This window comes from Telopea speciosissima, chromosome 9 (assembly GCF_018873765.1).
Source record: "Telopea speciosissima isolate NSW1024214 ecotype Mountain lineage chromosome 9, Tspe_v1, whole genome shotgun sequence".
Classification (NCBI taxonomy): domain Eukaryota; kingdom Viridiplantae; phylum Streptophyta; class Magnoliopsida; order Proteales; family Proteaceae; genus Telopea; species Telopea speciosissima.
Window position 1 is genome coordinate 32,270,579 of NC_057924.1, and position 19,861 is coordinate 32,290,439.

At 42.2% G+C, this 19,861-nt stretch overlaps 1 protein-coding gene across 4 annotated transcripts in view; it reads right to left on the bottom strand.

The window, feature by feature from the left end:
* The window catches only part of LOC122640902 (probable sugar phosphate/phosphate translocator At1g06470), an 84,866-nt gene that overhangs the window by 4,813 nt on the left and 60,192 nt on the right, over nucleotides 1-19,861 (bottom strand). For 2 of the 4 annotated variants that reach the window (XM_043834187.1, XM_043834184.1), the window contains one exon: nucleotides 16,663-16,823. In XM_043834187.1, coding sequence (XP_043690122.1) covers nucleotides 16,703-16,823 — 121 coding nt within the window. In that variant the 3' untranslated portion in view covers nucleotides 16,663-16,702. Of the gene's footprint in view, nucleotides 1-16,601; nucleotides 16,612-16,662; nucleotides 16,824-19,861 lie in introns of all 4 variants that reach the window. The other 2 variants (XM_043834185.1, XM_043834186.1) reach the window with 2 other exon arrangements.

Consider the following 19,861-nt stretch of genomic DNA (forward strand, 5'->3'; position numbering starts at 1 on the left):
CTATGTAGTACTGCTAAATGTTCGGTGTTTGAGTGGGTAATGCAAGGCCAGTTGTTCCAAACAGAGATTGGTTTCCACTGGGCGGTTGTGATGTAGTGCTGGGAATCCAGTGGTTAACCACTCTTGGACCTGTTCTATGGGATTTCGAAAAGCTTGGAATTTATGCTTCACGGGAAGAAAATCACACTCAGGGGAAGAAACTGCTTCATTGCAACAGTTCACTGGTAAGGCCCTTGGCAAATTCCATCGAAAGACCAATCACGGTTTCATGGCTCAACTATGCTCTATTACCACTGAAATTCAAACTCCAAGTGTTCCTTCCCAACTACAGCCATTGTTGGACAAGTTTGAGGATGTATTTGAAGTACCTAAGGGTCTTCTCCTCACCGAACCCACGATCATCGGATTCCACTGAACAAAGGAAGCTCTTCAGTCAATGTGCGCCCTTATCGGTACCCATACATACAAAAGAATGAGATTGAAAAGATCAGGCAAGAGATGTTGTTATCCGGAGTGGTAAGGAAGAGTTTCAGTCCTTTCTCCTCGCCCGTGCTGCTGGTGCAGAAAAAGGATGGGTAATGGCGGTTTTGTATTGAGTACAGAGCCCTCAACCAAGCCACCATTAAGGATAAATTTCCAATCCCACTCATTGATGAGCTTCTAGATGAATTGAATGGCGCGCGAGTCTTCTCCAAACTGGACCTCAGATCAGAATATCATCAAATCCGAGTTCATGAGGATGACATCCCTAAGACGGCTTTCCGGACTCACCAAGGTCACTACGAGTTTGTGTTATGCCATTCGGCTTAACCAATGCTCTGGCGACATTTCAAAGCCTCATGAATTAGATTTTTCAACACTACTTGAGGAAATTTATCTTGGTTTTCTTTGACGATATCCTTGTCTACAGCTCATCTTGGGAAGAGCATACCCATCATCTCCACACAACCCTCACTATCCTCCGAACCCACAAGCCGCATGCCAAGCTCAGTAAATGCGACTTTGGTAAAAGTGAGATTGACTATTTGGGCCACATAGTCTCAGGCCATGGCGTGGCAGCCAATGGGTCCAAGATTGCAGCTATGGTTCAATGGCCCATTCCAAAATCAGGAATTGAGAAGCTTCTTGGGACTAACGGGGTATTATAGAAGGTTTGTCAAAGGGTATGGGAACATCAGCAAGCCCCTTACCCGGTTGCTTCAGAAGGATAATTTCACATGGAACCGTATGGCAGAGCAAGTCTTTGTCCACTTGAAACAGGCCATGAGTAGTACACCAGTGCTAGCCCTTCCAGATTTCTCTAAGACCTTTGTACTTGAGTGTGACACCAGTGGGGAAGGCATTGGGGTTGTTCTCATGCAAGACAATAGAGTCAATAGACCCACTGCTTTCCTTAGCAAAAGTGCAAAACCCTGTCCCCCAAGCATTTGGGTCTATCGACCTATGAGAAAAAAATGCTTGCCATACTCCACGCAGTCCACAAATGGCATCACTACTTGACTGGGTGCCATTTTGTGATAAAGACCGACCATCAAAGTCTGAAACACCTCTTGGAACAGCGGGTGAATACTCTCATTCAGCAGAAATGGCTCACCAAGCTCAAGGGATACGACTATGAAATTGGTTACAAGGGTGGCAAGGAAAATACAGTTGCAGATGCTCTTTCCCGTATTCCTAAAGTCGTCGGAGAATACCAGGCCATCTCACAAGTTATTCCCATATGGTTGTCCAAAAATTCAACTCAATTGGGTGGATGATGACAATGTACAGCAGGTGGTCTCCAAATTATCTACTGATCCAAGGGCTGTTCCAAATTATGAATGGCACAACGGGTCACTGCGCTATAAAGGACGATTGGTCATCGGTAAGACCGGAACCTGTTGTAATATGGGTACAAGGGTAGAACTATCATAGGGGTATTTTGGTCTTGTACTCTATTCTGGAATGTTTCTCTATTCTATGATATATAAAGCTGGCCTGTGTCACTTTGACACAAGTCATTCTCTCCCAATTCCCGTGATTTCATCATTGTATCGCCAAGAAAAATTCTAGGGATTCGCATCATGTTTGAAACAGCCGCCTCTCATATCGCCGCAGCACCACCACCACCACCACCGTAGCTCCACCACCACTTCCGCCTTCTCCCTTCTATCTCGCCTCTCTCCTTTTTTCCGCGAGACTACAGCCCCTCTTTCTCGCCTCCTCCTTCTCGTTTTTTTCCCCCTCCTCTTTTTTCTGCCTCACTTCTCTCTTTCTGCCACACCAAAGCAGCAACCGCAGTTTTTTTTCCTGCTTTCCTTTTTCCGCCTCCCTTGGTGGTGAGTTTATCCCACCAAGGGCTTGCTACTTCATCTGAATGGAGATAAATCCCCTTCTTTCGTGGGATTTTTTTTATGAGTTGCTTCGTTGAGTGAAGCCTTGGGATTAATTTTTTTTCTCTACGGCAATGTCGGACGAAGAAAATTCTGCTATCTCTTCTGGACAAGGGGGAACCTTCGTGCATCATGAGAAGGATTTCCCTAGTTTCCAGACAAACTCTATCAAACTGGATGGCAATAATTACCTCATGTGGTCGAGGTCTGTTTCACTTGTCGTTGGTTCCCGTGGTTTGAAAGGCCATCTGACGGGTACCGCTATTCGTCCAACTGCTGCAGGGAAGCCCCAGAATAAATGGGATCTTGATGAGTGCTTGGTGATGTTGTTTCTACTCAGCTCTATTGATCCAGCGATTTCTCAGAGTTATCTTTTGTTGGAGATTGCTACCAATGTCTGGAGTGTTGCCAAAAAAACCTATTCTAAGGTTGGTAATGCTGCTCAGTGCTACAAACTCCGTCAGAGGATACATAAGAAGGAACAGAAGGATCTTACTCTTAGCCAGTACTACAATGCCATGAGAGGTATCTAGCAAACCTTGGATTTCTACGGGAAGTTTACTGCTACGTGCCAGGCTGACACTATTGCTTAACGTCAATGGCAAGAAAAGCTTCGGGTGTATGATTTTTTGGCCGGACTGAACATGGAATATGATCCCATTCATGCCCATGTCTTGAATAGGGGTCCTTTTCATACTCTTGCCCCGGCAAATACTATTATTGCCTCTGAAAAAAGCCGACGTGAGGCTATGATCCACCATCCTACCATAGAGCGTGCTGCACTCTATACTGCTCCCTCTAAAGGAGCTTTGCCTCCCTCTACGGCTTCTTCTACTGTTCAGAACCGTGGTCCTGCTGCCCCATCTGGGCGACCTCCTATCAACTGTGACTATTGTGGGAAAGAGCGTCACACTAAGGATCGTTGTTGGAAGCTTCTTGGTCGTCCACCTGAGTCCCGTGTGCATGGTCAGCCCAAATCTGGAGGAAGTGCTGCCCATTAGTTCGTCTCTAGGGATGATTATTCCAGTACCACCAGTACACCTTTCTCTACCGATGAGATGACCCACCTGCGGAGTTTGATGTCAAGGCTGGAATCTACTACTTCAGCACCTTCGGCCAATGCGAGTGTTGCCTCTGCCACTACAGCTCCTTCCTCTGCTAGTCCTTCTATAGGTATTTCGTTTTGTGGTCAGAGCTCCTCTGTCAAGTCCACTTCTTGAATTATTGACTCCGACACTACTGATCACATGACAAGTTCTCCAAAGCATTTTTCCCAGTATTATCCATTAGCTGGTAATAATAAAGTTCGAGTCGCTAATGGATCCTTTTTTCCTATATCTGACAAGGGAGTTATAAACTGTTCACCTTCCCTTTCTTTATCTTCTGTTCTTTATGTCCCACATTTTTCTACTAACCTGTTATCCATTAGTAGCATCACATGTGAGCTCAATTGTAAAGTGACTTTCTTTCCTTCTCACTGTGTATTTCAGGACTTGGAAACGGGCAATACGATTGCATGTGGTAACATGGAAGGTGCCCTGTACCTGTTAGAGCAGCCCCCTACTGCACTATCTACCGTGGCTTTTCTCCCAGGATCTAGATCTAAAGCACTTGCTGATTTACATACGTGGCATCGTCGATTAGGACACCTACCGCTAATAACTTATACTAGCTTATTTCCTAGTTTTTCTAAAGATTGTAATTTGAACAATTTTCATTATGATGCTTGCATTTTTGCAAAGCAAACCAGATCTACCTACCCAGTGTCAGATAATCGGAGTTTAATTCCTTTTAGTTTAGTTCATTCTGATGTGTGGGGCCCTATCCGCGTGGTTTCTTCTTCTGGTTTTTGATGGTTTGTGACTTTTATTGATTGTTTGAGTCGTACAACTTGGGTTTATTTATTGCACCAAAAAAGTGATTTTTTTCAATTTTTCAGCACTTTCATCACATGGTTTCAACGCAGTTTGATGCTAAAATCAGAATCTTACAGTCTGATAATGGCACTGAATTCGGTTAGGGCATTTCAGTCTTATTTTTCTGCCCATGGGATTGTTCACCAGACTTCCTGTGTTGACACTCCACCTCAAAATGGAGTGGCAAAGAGGAAGAACCGACATCTCCTTAAAGTTGCTTAGTCTTTGATGTTTGCTATGAATGTCCCTGTTCGGTTTTGGGGAGATGCTGTCACCATGGCAGCCTTTCTTACTGATAGGATGCCATCTCGTGTCCTAAATAATAAGAGCCCCATTGAGACTCTTCTAGGTAGTGTCACTTTCCCTGTTTCACCTAAGGTTTTTGGCTGCGTTGCTTTTGTTCGGAATCATCATGGGCATGGAAAATTAGACCCCAGGGTTCTTTGGTGTATTTTTTTGGGATACTCAGCTAACCATAAAGGGTATAAATGTTACCCTTCTTCTCGAAAATTTTTTGTTTCTATGCATGTTCTTGAGGATGGGATTACTAGTCAGGAACAGCAAAGTGAGATTTCTGTTCAGGGGGAGTCTCCTACTGTACCTCAGCCAAATAATCAGCCAGGTAATGGAAAAAAGGTTTAGGGAGGTAAGTCACTACTGACATATGGCAGGAAGGAAAATCTTGACCAAGATAGGCCTACTACCATCTTTCCACTAAAATTGACTGCAGAGGTTCCAAGTTCTACTAACTCTGAACTCTCTAGTAAGCTTCCATCTGTTCCTCCTAATTATGATCCTACTCTTGACCTTCCTATTGCTACTAGGAAAGGTAGATGTAGTTGTACTCAGCACCCAATTTCAAATTTTGTTTCTTATGACTCATTATCTCCCACTTTTCAGACCTTTCTTGCTTTCGTGTCTTCTGTGTCTCTTCCTAACTCTTGGCAGGAGGCAGTGGCACATTTGGATTGGAAAGAAGCTATGAAGGAAGAGATGAGAGCCCTTGATAAAAATAACACGTGGGATTTGGTTCAGCTTCCACCGGGAAAGAGAGTTGTAGGGTGTAAATGGGTGTTTGCAGTTAAACATAAGGCTAATGGGAGCATTGAATGATATAAAGCTAGGCTGGTTGCTAGAGGCTCCACCCAGACTTATGGAATTGACTATCACGAGACGTTTGCTCCAATGGCCAAGATGAACACTGTGAGGGTTCTCCTGTCTTATGCAGTAAATCAAGGATGGAACTTATTTCAACTTGATGTAAAAAAATGCATTTTTGGCATAGAGGTCTACATGGATATTCCACCAGGATTTGATTCTCCAAAGACTCGGGGAAAGGTGTGTAAGCTCAACCGAGCTCTCTATGGGTCGAAGCAGTCTCCTCGGGCATGGTTTGGTAGGTTTTATATAGCAATGATCTCCATTGGGTTCAAACAGAACAATGTAGATCACACGCTATTTATTAGGACTACCAAACATGTGACTATGTTGATGATATAATCATCACTAGGAGCTGCCAGGAGGAGCTTGATTCTTTGAAAAAATTTATGGGCATTGAGTTTGAAATCAAAGACCTGGGGATTCTTAGGTACTTCTTGGGTATTGAGGTTGCCTACTCTAACAAAGGAATCTCATTATCTCAAAAAAAGTACACATTGGATCTATTGTCTGAGACAGGTGTGTTGGGATGCAAGCCAGTAGACACCCGTATTGAACCTAATTGTCACCTTCTGTTAAAGGAAGGAGAACCTGTGAATAAGGAGCAGTACCAGCGACTGGTAGGATGTTTGATTTACTTGTCCCACACTCGTCCAGACATTGCCTTTGCAGTAAGTCTGGTTAGCCAGTACATGCATGACCCTTGTTCTAGACACTTGGATGTTGTCTACAGAATTTTGAGCTATTTAAAAGTTGCTCCAGGAAAAGGTTTCTATTTCTCCCTATGGTCACATGAAAATTGAAACATATACAGATGCAGACTGGGCTGGATCACCTGATGACATGTGTTCTACTTCTGGCTACTGCACTTATGTTGGGGGAATCTTGTCACCTGGAGAAGCAAGAAGCAAACTGTTGTGGCTCGTTCTAGTGCCAAGACCAAGTTTCAGGCTATGGCCCAGGGTATATGTGAGGCCATTTGGCTCTAAGGTTTATTGCAAGATCTTGGAATTGAGGTTGAGATGCCTATGTGGTTGTACTCTAATAGCAAAGCAGTAATCAGCATAGCTCATAATCCTGTACATCATGATCGAACAAAGCATGTGGAGATAGATCGTCACTTTATCAAGGAGAAACTTGATAGTGGTCAGATGTGCATTACATTCGTTCCTTCAGATGATCAGCTTGCAGATGTTCTTACCAAAGGGTTGAGTCCTAGGTTATTTGTTTCTATTGTTAGCAAGTTGGGCATGATAGATATATAAGCTCCAACTTAAGGGGGAGTGTTGTAATATGGGTACAAGGGTATCATAGGGGTATTTTGGTCTTGTACTGTATTCTGGAATGTTCCTCTATTCTATTATAAATAAAGCTGGCCTTGTCACTTTGACACAAGTCATTCTCTCCCAATTCCCGAGATTTCATCAAAACCCTTCGCCATACCCTGCTTCACAGCTTCTACTCTGATGGGTTTGGAGGCCATTCCAGCATCAGGGTACCGACAATAGGATTAGCCAGTACTTCTACTGGCCTAGACTTCCACTAGATGTGAAGCAATTTGTTGAAGAATGTGACACCTACCAGCACAATAAGATTGAAACGGTACCCTATCCCGGCCTCTTGCAACCTCTCCCCATTCCCAGCAGAGGGTGGAGTGACCATGGTTCAAGATTTCGCGAAATATAGCCAATATATCGGCATAGTTCGGAAATCTCGACACTATCGTGACGAAATGGCCATACAAAATGAAAAAAAGCACAAATTTCGGCGAAATTTCAAGATATTTCGGGATATTTCGTGATATTTTGGGATATTTCGGGATTTACATGGCAATTGTGGATGACTACACTCGTTTATTCTCTGAAACTATACCGTGGTCCACGTATGCCCTTCAGACAGAGAGCAATGGACATGGACTCCAACAGAGCATGAGTGGGGTCGATCCAGGAAGGCATAGCAATTATTACTAGGATTTGTTTTATGACATGTGAGTCTTGTGAGTTGTAGGTTGTGACTTTGTGTATTGACTATTGAGTATCGAACTAATGACTTTTATGGAGTTTCTTTAATGGAGTTTATGAGTTGACTTATGAACTTATGCACTTATGACTTTATGAGATTAAAGTTTAAACTAAAGGCTACATTTGACTTTACTTTAGTTTCATTACTTTGCTTAAATTTGTTATTATGTCTTTTAGTACTTATACAATGTGTATTTAACTATTTATACATCAGGGTCCGACCGTATACTATCAATCAAGGGTGCAAACCCAAAACACCACTTTGAGTTCACTTTTTTGCAATATGAAGGTTTAAATGTGTTTATTTAGCTTAAATAATGGTGTACATGAAGTATTAGGCCTTAATATGGACAAAAATCCACCGAGATGGACTGCCGAAATATGGCAGAAAAAATACCATATTTCGGCGAAATTTCAGTAAATTTCGGAAATCTCGACCTGCCTGAAATGGCGAGATGAGATGAGATCTTGAATTTATAATCGGACTTCCAAAGTCCTCGAGGAAGGAGGTCATCTTCGTGGTGGTTGACCGTTTTATGAAATATGCTCATTTCATGATCCTTGCCCATCCTTACACAGCAACCACCATCGCACAAGCCTTCTTTGACAATGTTTTCAAACTCCATGGGTTACCGACCTCCATTGTTAGTGACCACGATGCCATATTCACCAGCAAATTTTGGGAGGAGCTGTTCAAGTTGCAGGACACTTCGCTTCACCTAAGTTCTGCCTTTCACCCCCAATCCAATGGTCAGACAGAGATCCTTAACAAGTGCTATGCGAATTATCTCCGTTGTATGACGGGCGATCGACCCAAATGCTGGACCCAGTGGTTAGCTCTTGCTAAATTATGGTATAATACAACATTCCATTCCACCATCAAAATGTCACCTTTTGAGGCCCTGTATGGCCACAAAGCCCAACCCTTAGCTATGGGCACAACAACTCCTCCCTTTGTCGCAGAAGTGGCCGCTCACCTACAAGACCGCACGATCATGTTACAAGTGCTAATAAACAATTTGGACCAGGCCCGTAACAGGATGAAGCATTTCACCGATCACCACCGAACTGAAAGGGTGTTTCAGGTGGGTGATTGGGTTTACTTGCATTTGCAGCCATATTGTTAGACAACCCTCGCTCTGTGCCGAGATTTCAAGCTTGCACCTAGTTTCTATGGCCCCTATCAGATCCTAGAGAAGCTCGGAGATGTCGCCTACAAACTTCAGCTGCCGCCAACTTCCAAGATTCACCCCATATTTCATGTCTCTCTCCTCAAACGCAAATTGGGCTGCACCCCCGTTCCGTTTTCAACCCTACCATATATGGGTAACGAGGACCAACTTCTCATGGAACCGGTGGCAGTACTCAATTGGCGCATGGTTAATCGTGGCAACAAAGCGGTAACCCAGTCGCTGGTGTAGTGGATGAATGCGGTTCATGAGGATGCGACTTGGATCGATTAGCAGGAGCTAAAGGCTAGCTATCCCACTTTCAACCCTTGAGAACAAGGGTTTCGAAGGGAAGGGGAATGTCAGGATCCCTGAGTAATGGCCTAACTCGATCCACCAGTGGACTACTCAACAGGATGATGGGCTTAGCCGAGACCTTAATGGGCTTCTACCAAATAGTTCATCTTTTTCTTCCCGCTTATTTCATAACTGATTCTGTTAGAATGGGCAATGCCCTGATGTAACCACCCCTATACAATAGGGGGGAAATTGTAGTCCGGGCAACAAATTGGAATATAAGTCTGTTTTGGAGGATTCTTCCCCAGAAGGAAGACCATCAGATTGTTTGAAATCTCTTGATTCCTAACATCACTCCTCCATATTGGAGCATCCAAAGGCCTCCGTTGAACATGGCCATGCCACCGTAACTGACTTTCTTGTAGATTATCATGTATCGGAATTACTCCCAAATCAGCTTTGTTGAAAGTTTAGGGGTATTTTATCTTACAATTTGGGTTTTTGGGTTTCTATGTTATTTTCTTTTCTTTTTGTCCTTTCATGTAATTCTGGGATAATTAGGGGGTTAGGGATAATATCAAAACCCCAAACCAACTTCTTGTTTGGTGTTTTTATTATTAATACAAGGGGAGAGAGCCTCCTACGATAGAAAATACATTTACCTATTGCATGCTGCTCTCTCCCACCTTGCGGCTTGCTTCTCTTCTCCTTCTTCTCTCCTTCTTATCTTGATTTGTTTACCCAGATTCTGGTTTGTAACATGGCATCAGAGCATTGGTAAACAAGTCAAGATTTTTTTTTCATCTCTTCTGCTGATTGGTTCTTTGTTCTAAGGTGTGTGGTGTTCAGCCACCTCTTACTGCTCGTGATTATGTGTTAGGCCTCCCCGTATGATGAATGGAGTGCTCTTATTGTGTCTTCTTGATGGTGATCTGTTGGTGAATTGAAGATCTAAGTCTCTTCAGTGTTGTTTCTTCCTCTAGCAAAATTGACAAGGGGCCTCAGGTTTTTTGAATTTGAGACCGACATTGTTTTCTTCTGTTCTTAGTTGCTGCTGTTGGGTCCAAGGTTGCCAGTGGTTGTTCTACTATGGTTGCTGGCCCTTCGTTCTTCATTGGTGATGTTACTCTAAAACCCTGCCCATATCGATTTTGCCTTGTCCTTTGTTATTGGTTTGTTGGGTTGACCGATGCTGGTCCATTGTTCAATCTTGCCTTAATTCCTGCGATTTCACCTGCTTCTTTGAGGCCCTTACATTGCTGATTTGAGACTTTAGTTGTGGTGCTGCTTTTAGTTTATTGATTTGTTTTTTTTTTTAAAAACCCTGATGGTGGATCGATTTCTCTGAGGCTTAGTCTTTTGGCCTCCTTGCTGTGGTGGTTATTTCTGCCCTATTTTGGGTTGTTGATTGAAGTTTTTTTTTTTTTTTTTTTTTTTGCTGTGGTGGTTGTTACTGCTGGTTCCCGAGGGTTGTTCTTCGGTATTCTTCCTTGTCGATTGGGGTTGTTTTCTAAAGCCCTGAAACCTAATCGATAGGTCTGTTGGGTACTCAGTTGTTGGCACCTTGTTGCTGATTGTTACTAAGTTGAGTTTATGTCATGGCTGAAGACAATTCTACTACTATTACTACTGCTGCCCCATCTCATTCTGACACACTGAATGTTACTATTACTTCTATCAAGCTTAAAGGGAGTTCCAATTACTTCCAATGGGTACAGGCGTAAAAGTTTATATTATGGCCAGAGATAAGTTAAAATAAATTACCTTCGACTCTCCTGCATCTGATGATAGTACATACAGTGAGTGGCAGAAAGAGAATGCCATCACACTCATATGGTTATGAAATAGTATGGAGCCAGATATTGCTGCCAACGTTCTGTTCCACCCTACTGCCAAAGGTGTTTGGGATGATCTCCAGGACACAAACTCTCAAGAGAAGAATATGAACCGTATCTACGATTTATATGAAAAATTATTTCAGCTCCAGCAGTCCAATAAGCCTCTCCAAGACAATTACAGCTCCTTTAAAGGGTTGGTTGAAGAATTGAATGTTTTTCAGCCCCTCACTGCTGATATAGATAAACTCAAGGCTCAGCATAATGAATTCTTTGTGTCCAAGTTCCTTGCTGGTCTGAACACCGATCTAAAGGCTGTCAAGGGCCATATACTTGCTGGTGAGACAGTACCTACTCTTGCGGACACTTTCTCTCATCTCCAGCATGTTACTTCCTGTGAAACATGACTCCTCTCCCAAGGATAACTCTGTTTTTACTATCAGTCGTGGTCGTGGCCGTGGCTTAGGAGGACGTCGTGGTGGTGGTGGCCGAGGTTCTAGTCGACAGTTTGGTGACAAATCTAATCGGAAGTGCACTCATTATGGCAAATCTGGTCATATTGTTGATTACTGTTGGGACAAGCATGGCAAGCAAGATTGGGCAAACCAGTCAGCCAATCATGCAGTGTCTGATGGTGGTACTGATGGTGCTTCCACTGGTGATTCTCTACCGGGGGTTCGAAGACAGGTGGCAGCTCTTCTACAACTCCTCACCGTGATGATATCTCTCAGATATCATGGCGTTTACAAAGTCTGGAGGCATCCAGTAATACATCCTCGGGGCACTCATCCTCCTCTGCTACTCTAGCTCATGCAGGTACACCTGCTTTCTTTACCACTACTTCTCCACCCTGGATCATTGACTCTGGGGCTTCTGCTCATATGACTAGTAAGTCATCATTATTTACATCTTTTTCCAATACTAACCACTCTTCATCTATCATACTTGCAAATGGTTCTTCTACCTCTGCGTCTGAAATGGTATAGTATGTCCTACTTCCTCCCTTAATCTCTCCTCTGTATTGCATGTTCCTGAATTACCATTGAAATCTTCTTTCTGCGAGTCAACTTAGTAAAGCTTTACATTGTTCTATAACCTACCCATCGTGTTTTTCAGGATTTTCACAAAAAGAAGACGATTAGTGGAGGGTGTGAAAGGAAGGATTATACTATCTCCACGGTGGTGGTGCTACTTTTGCTGTTGCTGCTTCTGTTGGTGGTTTGACTCCTTTCAAGTGACACTGTCGGTTAGGTCATCTGTCTTTAGCTAGGTTAAAGTTGTTATTTCCTTCGTTTAAGTCCTTATCTAGATTAAAATGTGAAGCCTGTGAGTTGGTAAAACATCATCGTGTGTCCTTCCCTACTCGTTCTGTGGCTCGTAGTCCATCTTTATTTTCTCTAGTCCATTCGGACATTTGGGGTCCTTGTCGTGTCAAGAATAAGCATGGGTTTACATGATTGTATAGGTGGTGGAACGTAAAAATAGACATCTTCTCGAGGTAGCACATACTATAATGTTTCATATGCATGTTCCAAAGCAGTTTTGGTATGAGCGAGTACTAACCGCTTGTTATTTGATTAATCGCATGCCTTTATCTATTCTTGCCGATAAGTACCCATTTTCTGTTGTCTTTCCCGGTCTGTCTTCTTTTAGGGCCTGCATTATAACACTTCTGTTTCTTAGCCATGTTTCTATTCCAGAAATGACTTTTTTGTGATTCTGTTACTGGGCCAAATTTCTGGGCAAAAAAAGGTGTTTGCTAACACATAATATTTTGTATTCTGGGCCAGAAAAGAAACAAAAATGCGTTTGTTATGTACAATCATCTCTGTTTCTAGAACTTGTATAAAATTTCAATTATGCCATTAAATTACCAAAAATTTGGTGAAGGTGGTGGTGGAGGTAGAGGTGGTGGCGGTGGCGGTGGTGGTGGTGGTGGTGGTGGTGGTGGTAGTGGTAGTGGTAGTGGTGTAGAGGAGGTGGTGGCGGCGGAGTTGTAGTGGTGGTGGAGGTAGTGATGGCGGTGCTGGCGGAGGTGGTGGTGGTGGTGGTGGAGATGGTGGTGGCAATGGTGGAGGTGGAGGTGGAGGTGGTGGTGATGGTGGCAGTGGTGGTGGTAGTGGTGGTGGTGGTGGTGGTGGCGATGGAGGTGGCAGTAGCGGTGGAAGGAGGTGACGATAACGGTGGTGGAGGTGGTGGGGGTGACGGTGGTGGTGGTTGAAGTTGCATTGGAGATGGTGTTTTATTTTGAACATGAAATTACTGCTTTGCCCATCAAATTAACCATGTGATCAGTAAAGAGCAACTCTCCCCTTAATTTTTCCTTTTATTTCTGGGAAGTGGAGCTTCTTTTTTTCTATTTCTCAGCAACTTTTTTGTCTCAATTCATTCCTAGGAACAAAAAAATGAACCGGTATTAACAAACGGATTTCTCTTATTTTTATGTTCCCAGGAACAAAAAAACAAAGAAATAAAGAAACAAAAGTGTTATCATGTAGGCCCTTAGTTTACCGCCACGTGTTTTTGGATGTGTCTATTTTGTGTAAAAGTTACACATCCCCTCTAATAAGCTTTCACCGTGATCCACTAAATGCGTTTTCCTCAGATATTCTTGTACCCAAAAAGGGTATAAGTGTTATGATCCTATGTCCCACAAGTATTTTGTGAGTGCTGATGTCACCTTCTTTGAGGGAAGTTCTTACTTTCCTCCGTCTCCCACTATTTCTGGGGATGAGTGGACCGTTGTTGCTCCTCCTCCTGTTCCTTCCTTCGTTTCCTTTTCGGATCCAACACTATTACAGGTCTATCAGTGCCGAGACAAGACACTGCAACAGGCTGAGATTCCTACTGTTCCAACCGTTTCTCCACCTCTACTAGTTTCTTCCTCTGGTGACGATCCATCTACTTCGTCTGATGGCTTACCGATCTCCTTGCGTAAAGGTACATGTTAATGTACCTAACGGGCCAATGCGGTGTACCCTATTGATCGGTATGCTTCCGTCTCCCACTTACCCTCGTCCAATTTTGCCTTATCTTTATCTACTACCACTATCCCCAACAATTATATTGAGGCTCTTCATCTTCCAGGTTGGAAAAAATGTCATGGATGCGGAAATGGATGCCCTCTTAACCCGTAACACCTGGAGTTTAGTTAACCTGCCTCCTGGTAAGGACTTAGTTAAGTGTCGTTGGGTTTACACTATTAAATACCTACCTGATGGCTCTATTGAGTGGCTCAAGGCACGTCTGATTGCCAAGGGTTATACATAGACTTATGATGTTGATTACTTCGAGACTTTCTCTCTTGTTGCTCGGCTCAACTTTGTTCGGTTACTTATTTCTCTGGCTGTTAACTACGATTGGTCGCTATTTCAGCTGGACATTAAGAATGCATTTTTGTATGGTGATCTCCATGAGGAGATTTATATGGAGCAACCTCTAGGGTATGTTGCTTAAGATCGGGTTTGCAAATTGTGAAAGGCAATCTATGTCTCAAACAGTCGCTCGCCCAGAGCTTGGTTTGAAAAGTTCAGTGACATCGTGGTGTCTTGTAGGTTCTCACAATGCTACTCTGACCATTATGTATTCCTTCAACGATGTAGTGGTAAACTAGTTGTCTTGGTTGTTTATGTAGATGCCAATTCAATTAAGAATCAACTCTACAGGCATGATCTTAAACATGGTCAATAAATTCAGATTCAAGTAACAAATCACAGCAACCAATCATGACCAATCTTGAGGCTATGCAGAATTCTCCAAAAAACCCAGCTCGAGTAAACTGTTCTGCTGGATTTCCAGTCAGCAGGAACGGCAGTAGCTTCTCCACCCCTTTGGCACCAATCAATCATGGACTTCAGCCTATTATTCTTATGGATTTAAGTATCGCACCGTATCATCTCATAACGGCCGATAAGTAGCGGTATCACAGAATATCGATACGATACAATGAGATACGTCTCTTTTTTTTTGAAAAAAAATGGTATCGATCAGTATCGCATAGTATCGCCGATACAGCGCAATAAATTGTGATACATTGCAATACTATGCACATTAAAAGGCACATGTGACTTTAGAATTGTGATTCCAGAAACCAAAAAGCATCAACGACACCTGGATGGACAAGTTTTCACCCAAAACTTCAATTTTGTGACATCTTCTTTCAAATTTCATGTTTGGGGCTTTGATTCCTTGCTGAAAAACAATCCAATCAGGGAAACAAATTGCACTTTGGTTGAATCATGGAAACAAACTCCAATATTGCTTATTTATATTGTTTTTTGCTCCAAAAGAGTATTTCGATGTGTATCTTGACCATTTCCATGCGTATCTATAGCGTGCGATACGTATCTCTGATACGATACGATACGTCTCTTAAAATCACTCCCTCGATACGATACGCGATACTGATACTTTAAACCTTGATTATTTCTCCTTCGAATAATCTTCAACAGGTCTTCAAATTTCAGAATAGAATCTCACACAGAAATTGATTGAAAACAAAGAAAAGATAGAAGATGGAAGAAGATAGGATGGGTCGATTCTCTCACTCTTCCCTTGGGCCTCTTATCCTCTCACAGCATAAGCATGTCAACCCAATTGCATCTCACAGCCATTAATGGTTTCAAACCAAACTCAGCAAATTTATTTCTCTCAAAATTGTCATGGCTGTTTCAGCCTTTGCTCTTTATTTATAAACTTCAATTTGATTACATCAAAGGGGCCTTCCTTGTGTGGAAAGGAATCCCTCACAAATTGAAATTTATCCTAAATAGAAACTACTTACAAGGTATCCCAATCCCAATCTAATTAACAAACTAAAGAGTCCTGGAAAAGGAAACTACTACAACAACAACATCTCAGCCTTATCCCAACTAATAGGGGTCGGCTACATGGATTCTTGCCCTCCAATCAGCTCTATTCGAGGTCATACTTGATACAAGGGCTAAGCTATGCATGTCTTTCCTCACCACTTCTCCCGAGGCTACACAAGAAACCTATAAAATAGAAAGTGATCTTTAGCTAATAAACCCCTACACAAGGGATTATATCTTCCCTAAAATATAGGACCATGCAAGCTGGGAAAAGATCTTCCAAGCCTTCTCCCCTTATTCTCCATAGGAGTAAATAGGACCCACTCGTAATCTGGAAAAATCTTCCTTCAAGCTGCTGGTCGATAGCTAAACTTGGTCAGAGTATATGCTGGCTCGATGAGGTTGAACAAACCCAGAGTATGGACTAAATACATGCTGGCTCGATGGACTTAATTAAACCAGTAACATGGGCCAAGTATGAACCAAATTTGAAGCCCACTCGATGGACATTGTTAGCTATATGGCCAGAATACCGTGGGGGTATTCTGGTCCTCTTTCTTTTGTTATTTTATTTATTTCGTACATGTGGTTTAGTCCCACATTGCTAATGTACAATTGTTTCATTCTTCATTATGATTATAAATAAAGATGTGCTTGGGATGACTAAATCATCCAAGCCTTTCCCTAATTTAAGTCTCTCTACAGACATGTACTGCATCAGTTGGCCCAACCCTAGAGTTATCCTCCCTATGACGAATTTCTATCAACAGCCAAAAAAACAAAAGGAATCAAGATCCTGATATATCATGAATTGCAAGGGGCACAGTTATAAGGGAAAAATTAAGGACAAAGTTTTCCTCCACTCATAGAGGACAGTTCACCCATCATCCTAGGGTTCATAAACCCCTCCTAGGGTAGTATGTTCCAAAATACCCTCCTGAATCCTGATACCTATTCCCGCCCTCTTCTGCCCCTTGGGGGTGGAGGGAAACTCGGTCTAAAAATTAAAATAACAAGAAGGCTTCAAAATTCAGTTTTTGCAATTCCAGATGTTCATTTAAGGAAATATCATGCAAGACTTACATAAGCTCGTACAATTTGATCAAGGTGATCACAACAGAAATCAAGCGTCATCATCTTGATCTTCCATCTCCTCCAGGATAATATATCTTGCAGCAACATTGTTTGAGACAGACCCTGCTTCATCGTTTTCACCTTCTTGGTGCTTCTGTAGCTTTTGGTATCTGAAAATGACAAATGACACACACAGGCACATGAGACATCTCAGTCCTGTATTAGGGTAGCATCTTTAAGCCAAAAAATAGAGCACATTTTCAGAGAATTAAAGCAACTAAATGGTTAAATAATTATCCAAACATTCGGTATAAATACTTGAGAATGCTACTTGGTAATTATATAATTCAGCTCATGTTGATCTTTTCTGGTTTTTACATTCCTTATTCTTCTGCTTACTACCAAGGTTTGATGCCACTTGAACCTGTTATAGTTTTACAGTTTTAGAGACTTAAAAAGTTCAGCTTGACTAGGATCAATATGTTAAATAAACAAGGGCAGGAAAAGAATACTTGTGAGATTAAATATTCAATCTATCAAACAACCTGGAAGAGCTGAGCTACAAGGTCTATGCAATTGGCTGAGCCACTTAATGCTCATCTACTATCTAAAACACATGGGGAACTTCTACAGAGAAGATTTGCAGATCCAAAGATGATAATACGGGGCCTGCAATTTTTCTTTTTCTTTGGGTGTGTGTCTTTGTGTGTGTGTGTGAATAACAGAGGGCTCCGAAAATTTGTCCAGTAACTTAAAGGTTCAAAGTTAACATGATTTGATTGCATCAACGAAATTTCACGCGAAGAAGTGGCATCTACAGCTTCGAATGCAATCAGGGTATTCATCATCTAACAAATGTTAAAAAACGTAAGTAACCACTATCATGCTAATCAAGAACAGCAGAACCTCATAAACCTCAATGGATTCATCAAAACCTTAAAGTATTATTCTAGTACCACAGTAGCTGGACTCGAGACTAGCATATTTATAGTTTCAATTAAACAAACATATAGAGATGCAGAGAGGAATTTTTCCCTACCAAAAATTACCCTCTAGATCTCGAATACTGCAAGCAAAAAATCAGAATACAAAGTTTGCCCATAAACCAACTGCGACACATTATTGGTTAAAAAGGACAAATTTTCCACTGGGAAGGAAAACACAATTTCTTTGGTAAAATATGATTTCATATGTTACAATAATCAAGGGTAGTCTTGGATGTCACAGTGCATCTTGATAGCCCTGTTCCTAGTGAAGTGTTAAAATATGTGTTTGTAAGGGCAGATAGATCTTTTTACCTTTGTTTATTTTAGTTTTTCATTATGTTGGTTTATGTAGGGGCAATTCTGTACTAACAGTATTTGTTATTTTAATATAAATACAGTTATGACTGGCCTGCGATAGAACATTCTGTTCTACAGCAGGTCCCTTCCTCCATTGGGGTTTGTGTGGACTCCTGTTCTCTTTTCTTTTTCTTCTTCTTCTGCCTCTAGTCTGACTAACTAAGTTCCTGATATTATAACATGGTATCAGAGCGATCTTAATCAGATTGGAGTTTCCCCTCGATTTTCTGCTGATCTTTTTTTCCGATTTCCCCTTCTGGTGTGCAGCCAACCATGGCTGCTCCTATTATGTTTTAAATCCACTCCTATCAATAATTAATGGAGTGATTTTATTACTATCTACCTGCTCCTAGTTGCTGATTGGATGACTGCATCAACCACAATCCATGTTGCAAGGATCGATCTCAAGAGAAAACCCTGACAACTGTCGATCTCATATGGGAAGCTGGTTGTTGAAGCTCTGTCTTTGCACTAATTCTGATGGTCGATTGCTACTGCACTGTCCTAGTTTTGCAGCATATTTGAAAGCCCTGCTTTTCTTCTCCAAAGCCCTTACATCGATTTCCTTTCTTGTTGGCTGGCTTCCCCTGGTTGTGTGTTGCTGGTTGGTTACTGCTTGTTGACTGGCTTCTCTGCTGCAGACTGCAATTTTTTGATACTTTGAAGGTTGGTTTATTGCTGCTATTCCATTCCTTCTATCCTGAGTCGATTGCTGCCCCTTGGCTCAGCTTGTCTTCATTATCCATTCCTGAAGTGTGGGTTATACTATGGCTGATTCGAAGACTCTCCATGATACCTCCATTAAATTAAAGGGTAATTCCAACTATTTGCTTTGGGCACAAACTGTCTGTGTCTACATTATAGCTAAGGACAAACTTAGCTACATTACTTCTAATCCTCCACCATCCAATTCTAAGGATTACAGTACCTGGATGAAGGAGAATGCTATTATCTTGATTTGGTTATGGAACAGCATGGAGCCAGATATTGCTGCCAACGTCATGCTCCACACCACTGCCAAGGGAAATTGGGATGACCTAAAGGAGACATACTCTCAAGAGAAGAGTATGACCCGTATCTTTGACCTCTATGAGAAGTTATTCCAATTTTGGCAATCCAATAAATGTCTTCAGGAGTATTACAGTGCTTTAAAGGGCATGATGGATGAATTAAATGTGTTCCAGCTGCTTACTACTAATATTGAGAAGTTGAAGGCCCAAAGGAATGAGTTTTTTGTATCCAAGTTCTTGGCTGGTTTGAATCCTAGTTTGAAGAATGTCAAAGGGCATCTACTTGCTGGTGAGTCTGTCCCTACTTTGAATGACACCTACTCTAGGCTGCAGCGTTGTTTCCCCTAGTTCCAAACTTGACACCAATCCCAAGGAAAATTTTGTTTTTACTACATCTAAAGGCCGTGGTTTAGGGGGAGGACGAGGATTTGGTGGTCGTGGTTCTTGTGGACAGCATATGACAAGGCTGCCCCCAGCTGTGTTCTTATTGTGGGAAGACTAATCATACTATTGACACTTGCTGGTCCAAACATGGGAAGCCTGAATGGGCTCAAAACTTAGCCAATCGTGCAGCTCCTAAAGATGGTTCTGATTTTATTACACCTAGCGACACTAAATCTGGTTCAGGAGTGGGAGATTTATCCACTAATATTCGTGATGAGATGCAGCAGCTGAAGCGCCGTATCAAGAGTCTTGAGTCACCCACTTCCACTTCTAGGTCATCCACCTCCGCTACCACATTGGCCCATGCAGGTACACCTGCTGCCTTCTTTTCCACTACTTCCACACCCTAGATCATAGATTCGGAGGTTTCCGCTCACATGACTGGTAAGTCTTCCATTTTTAGATCTAGTT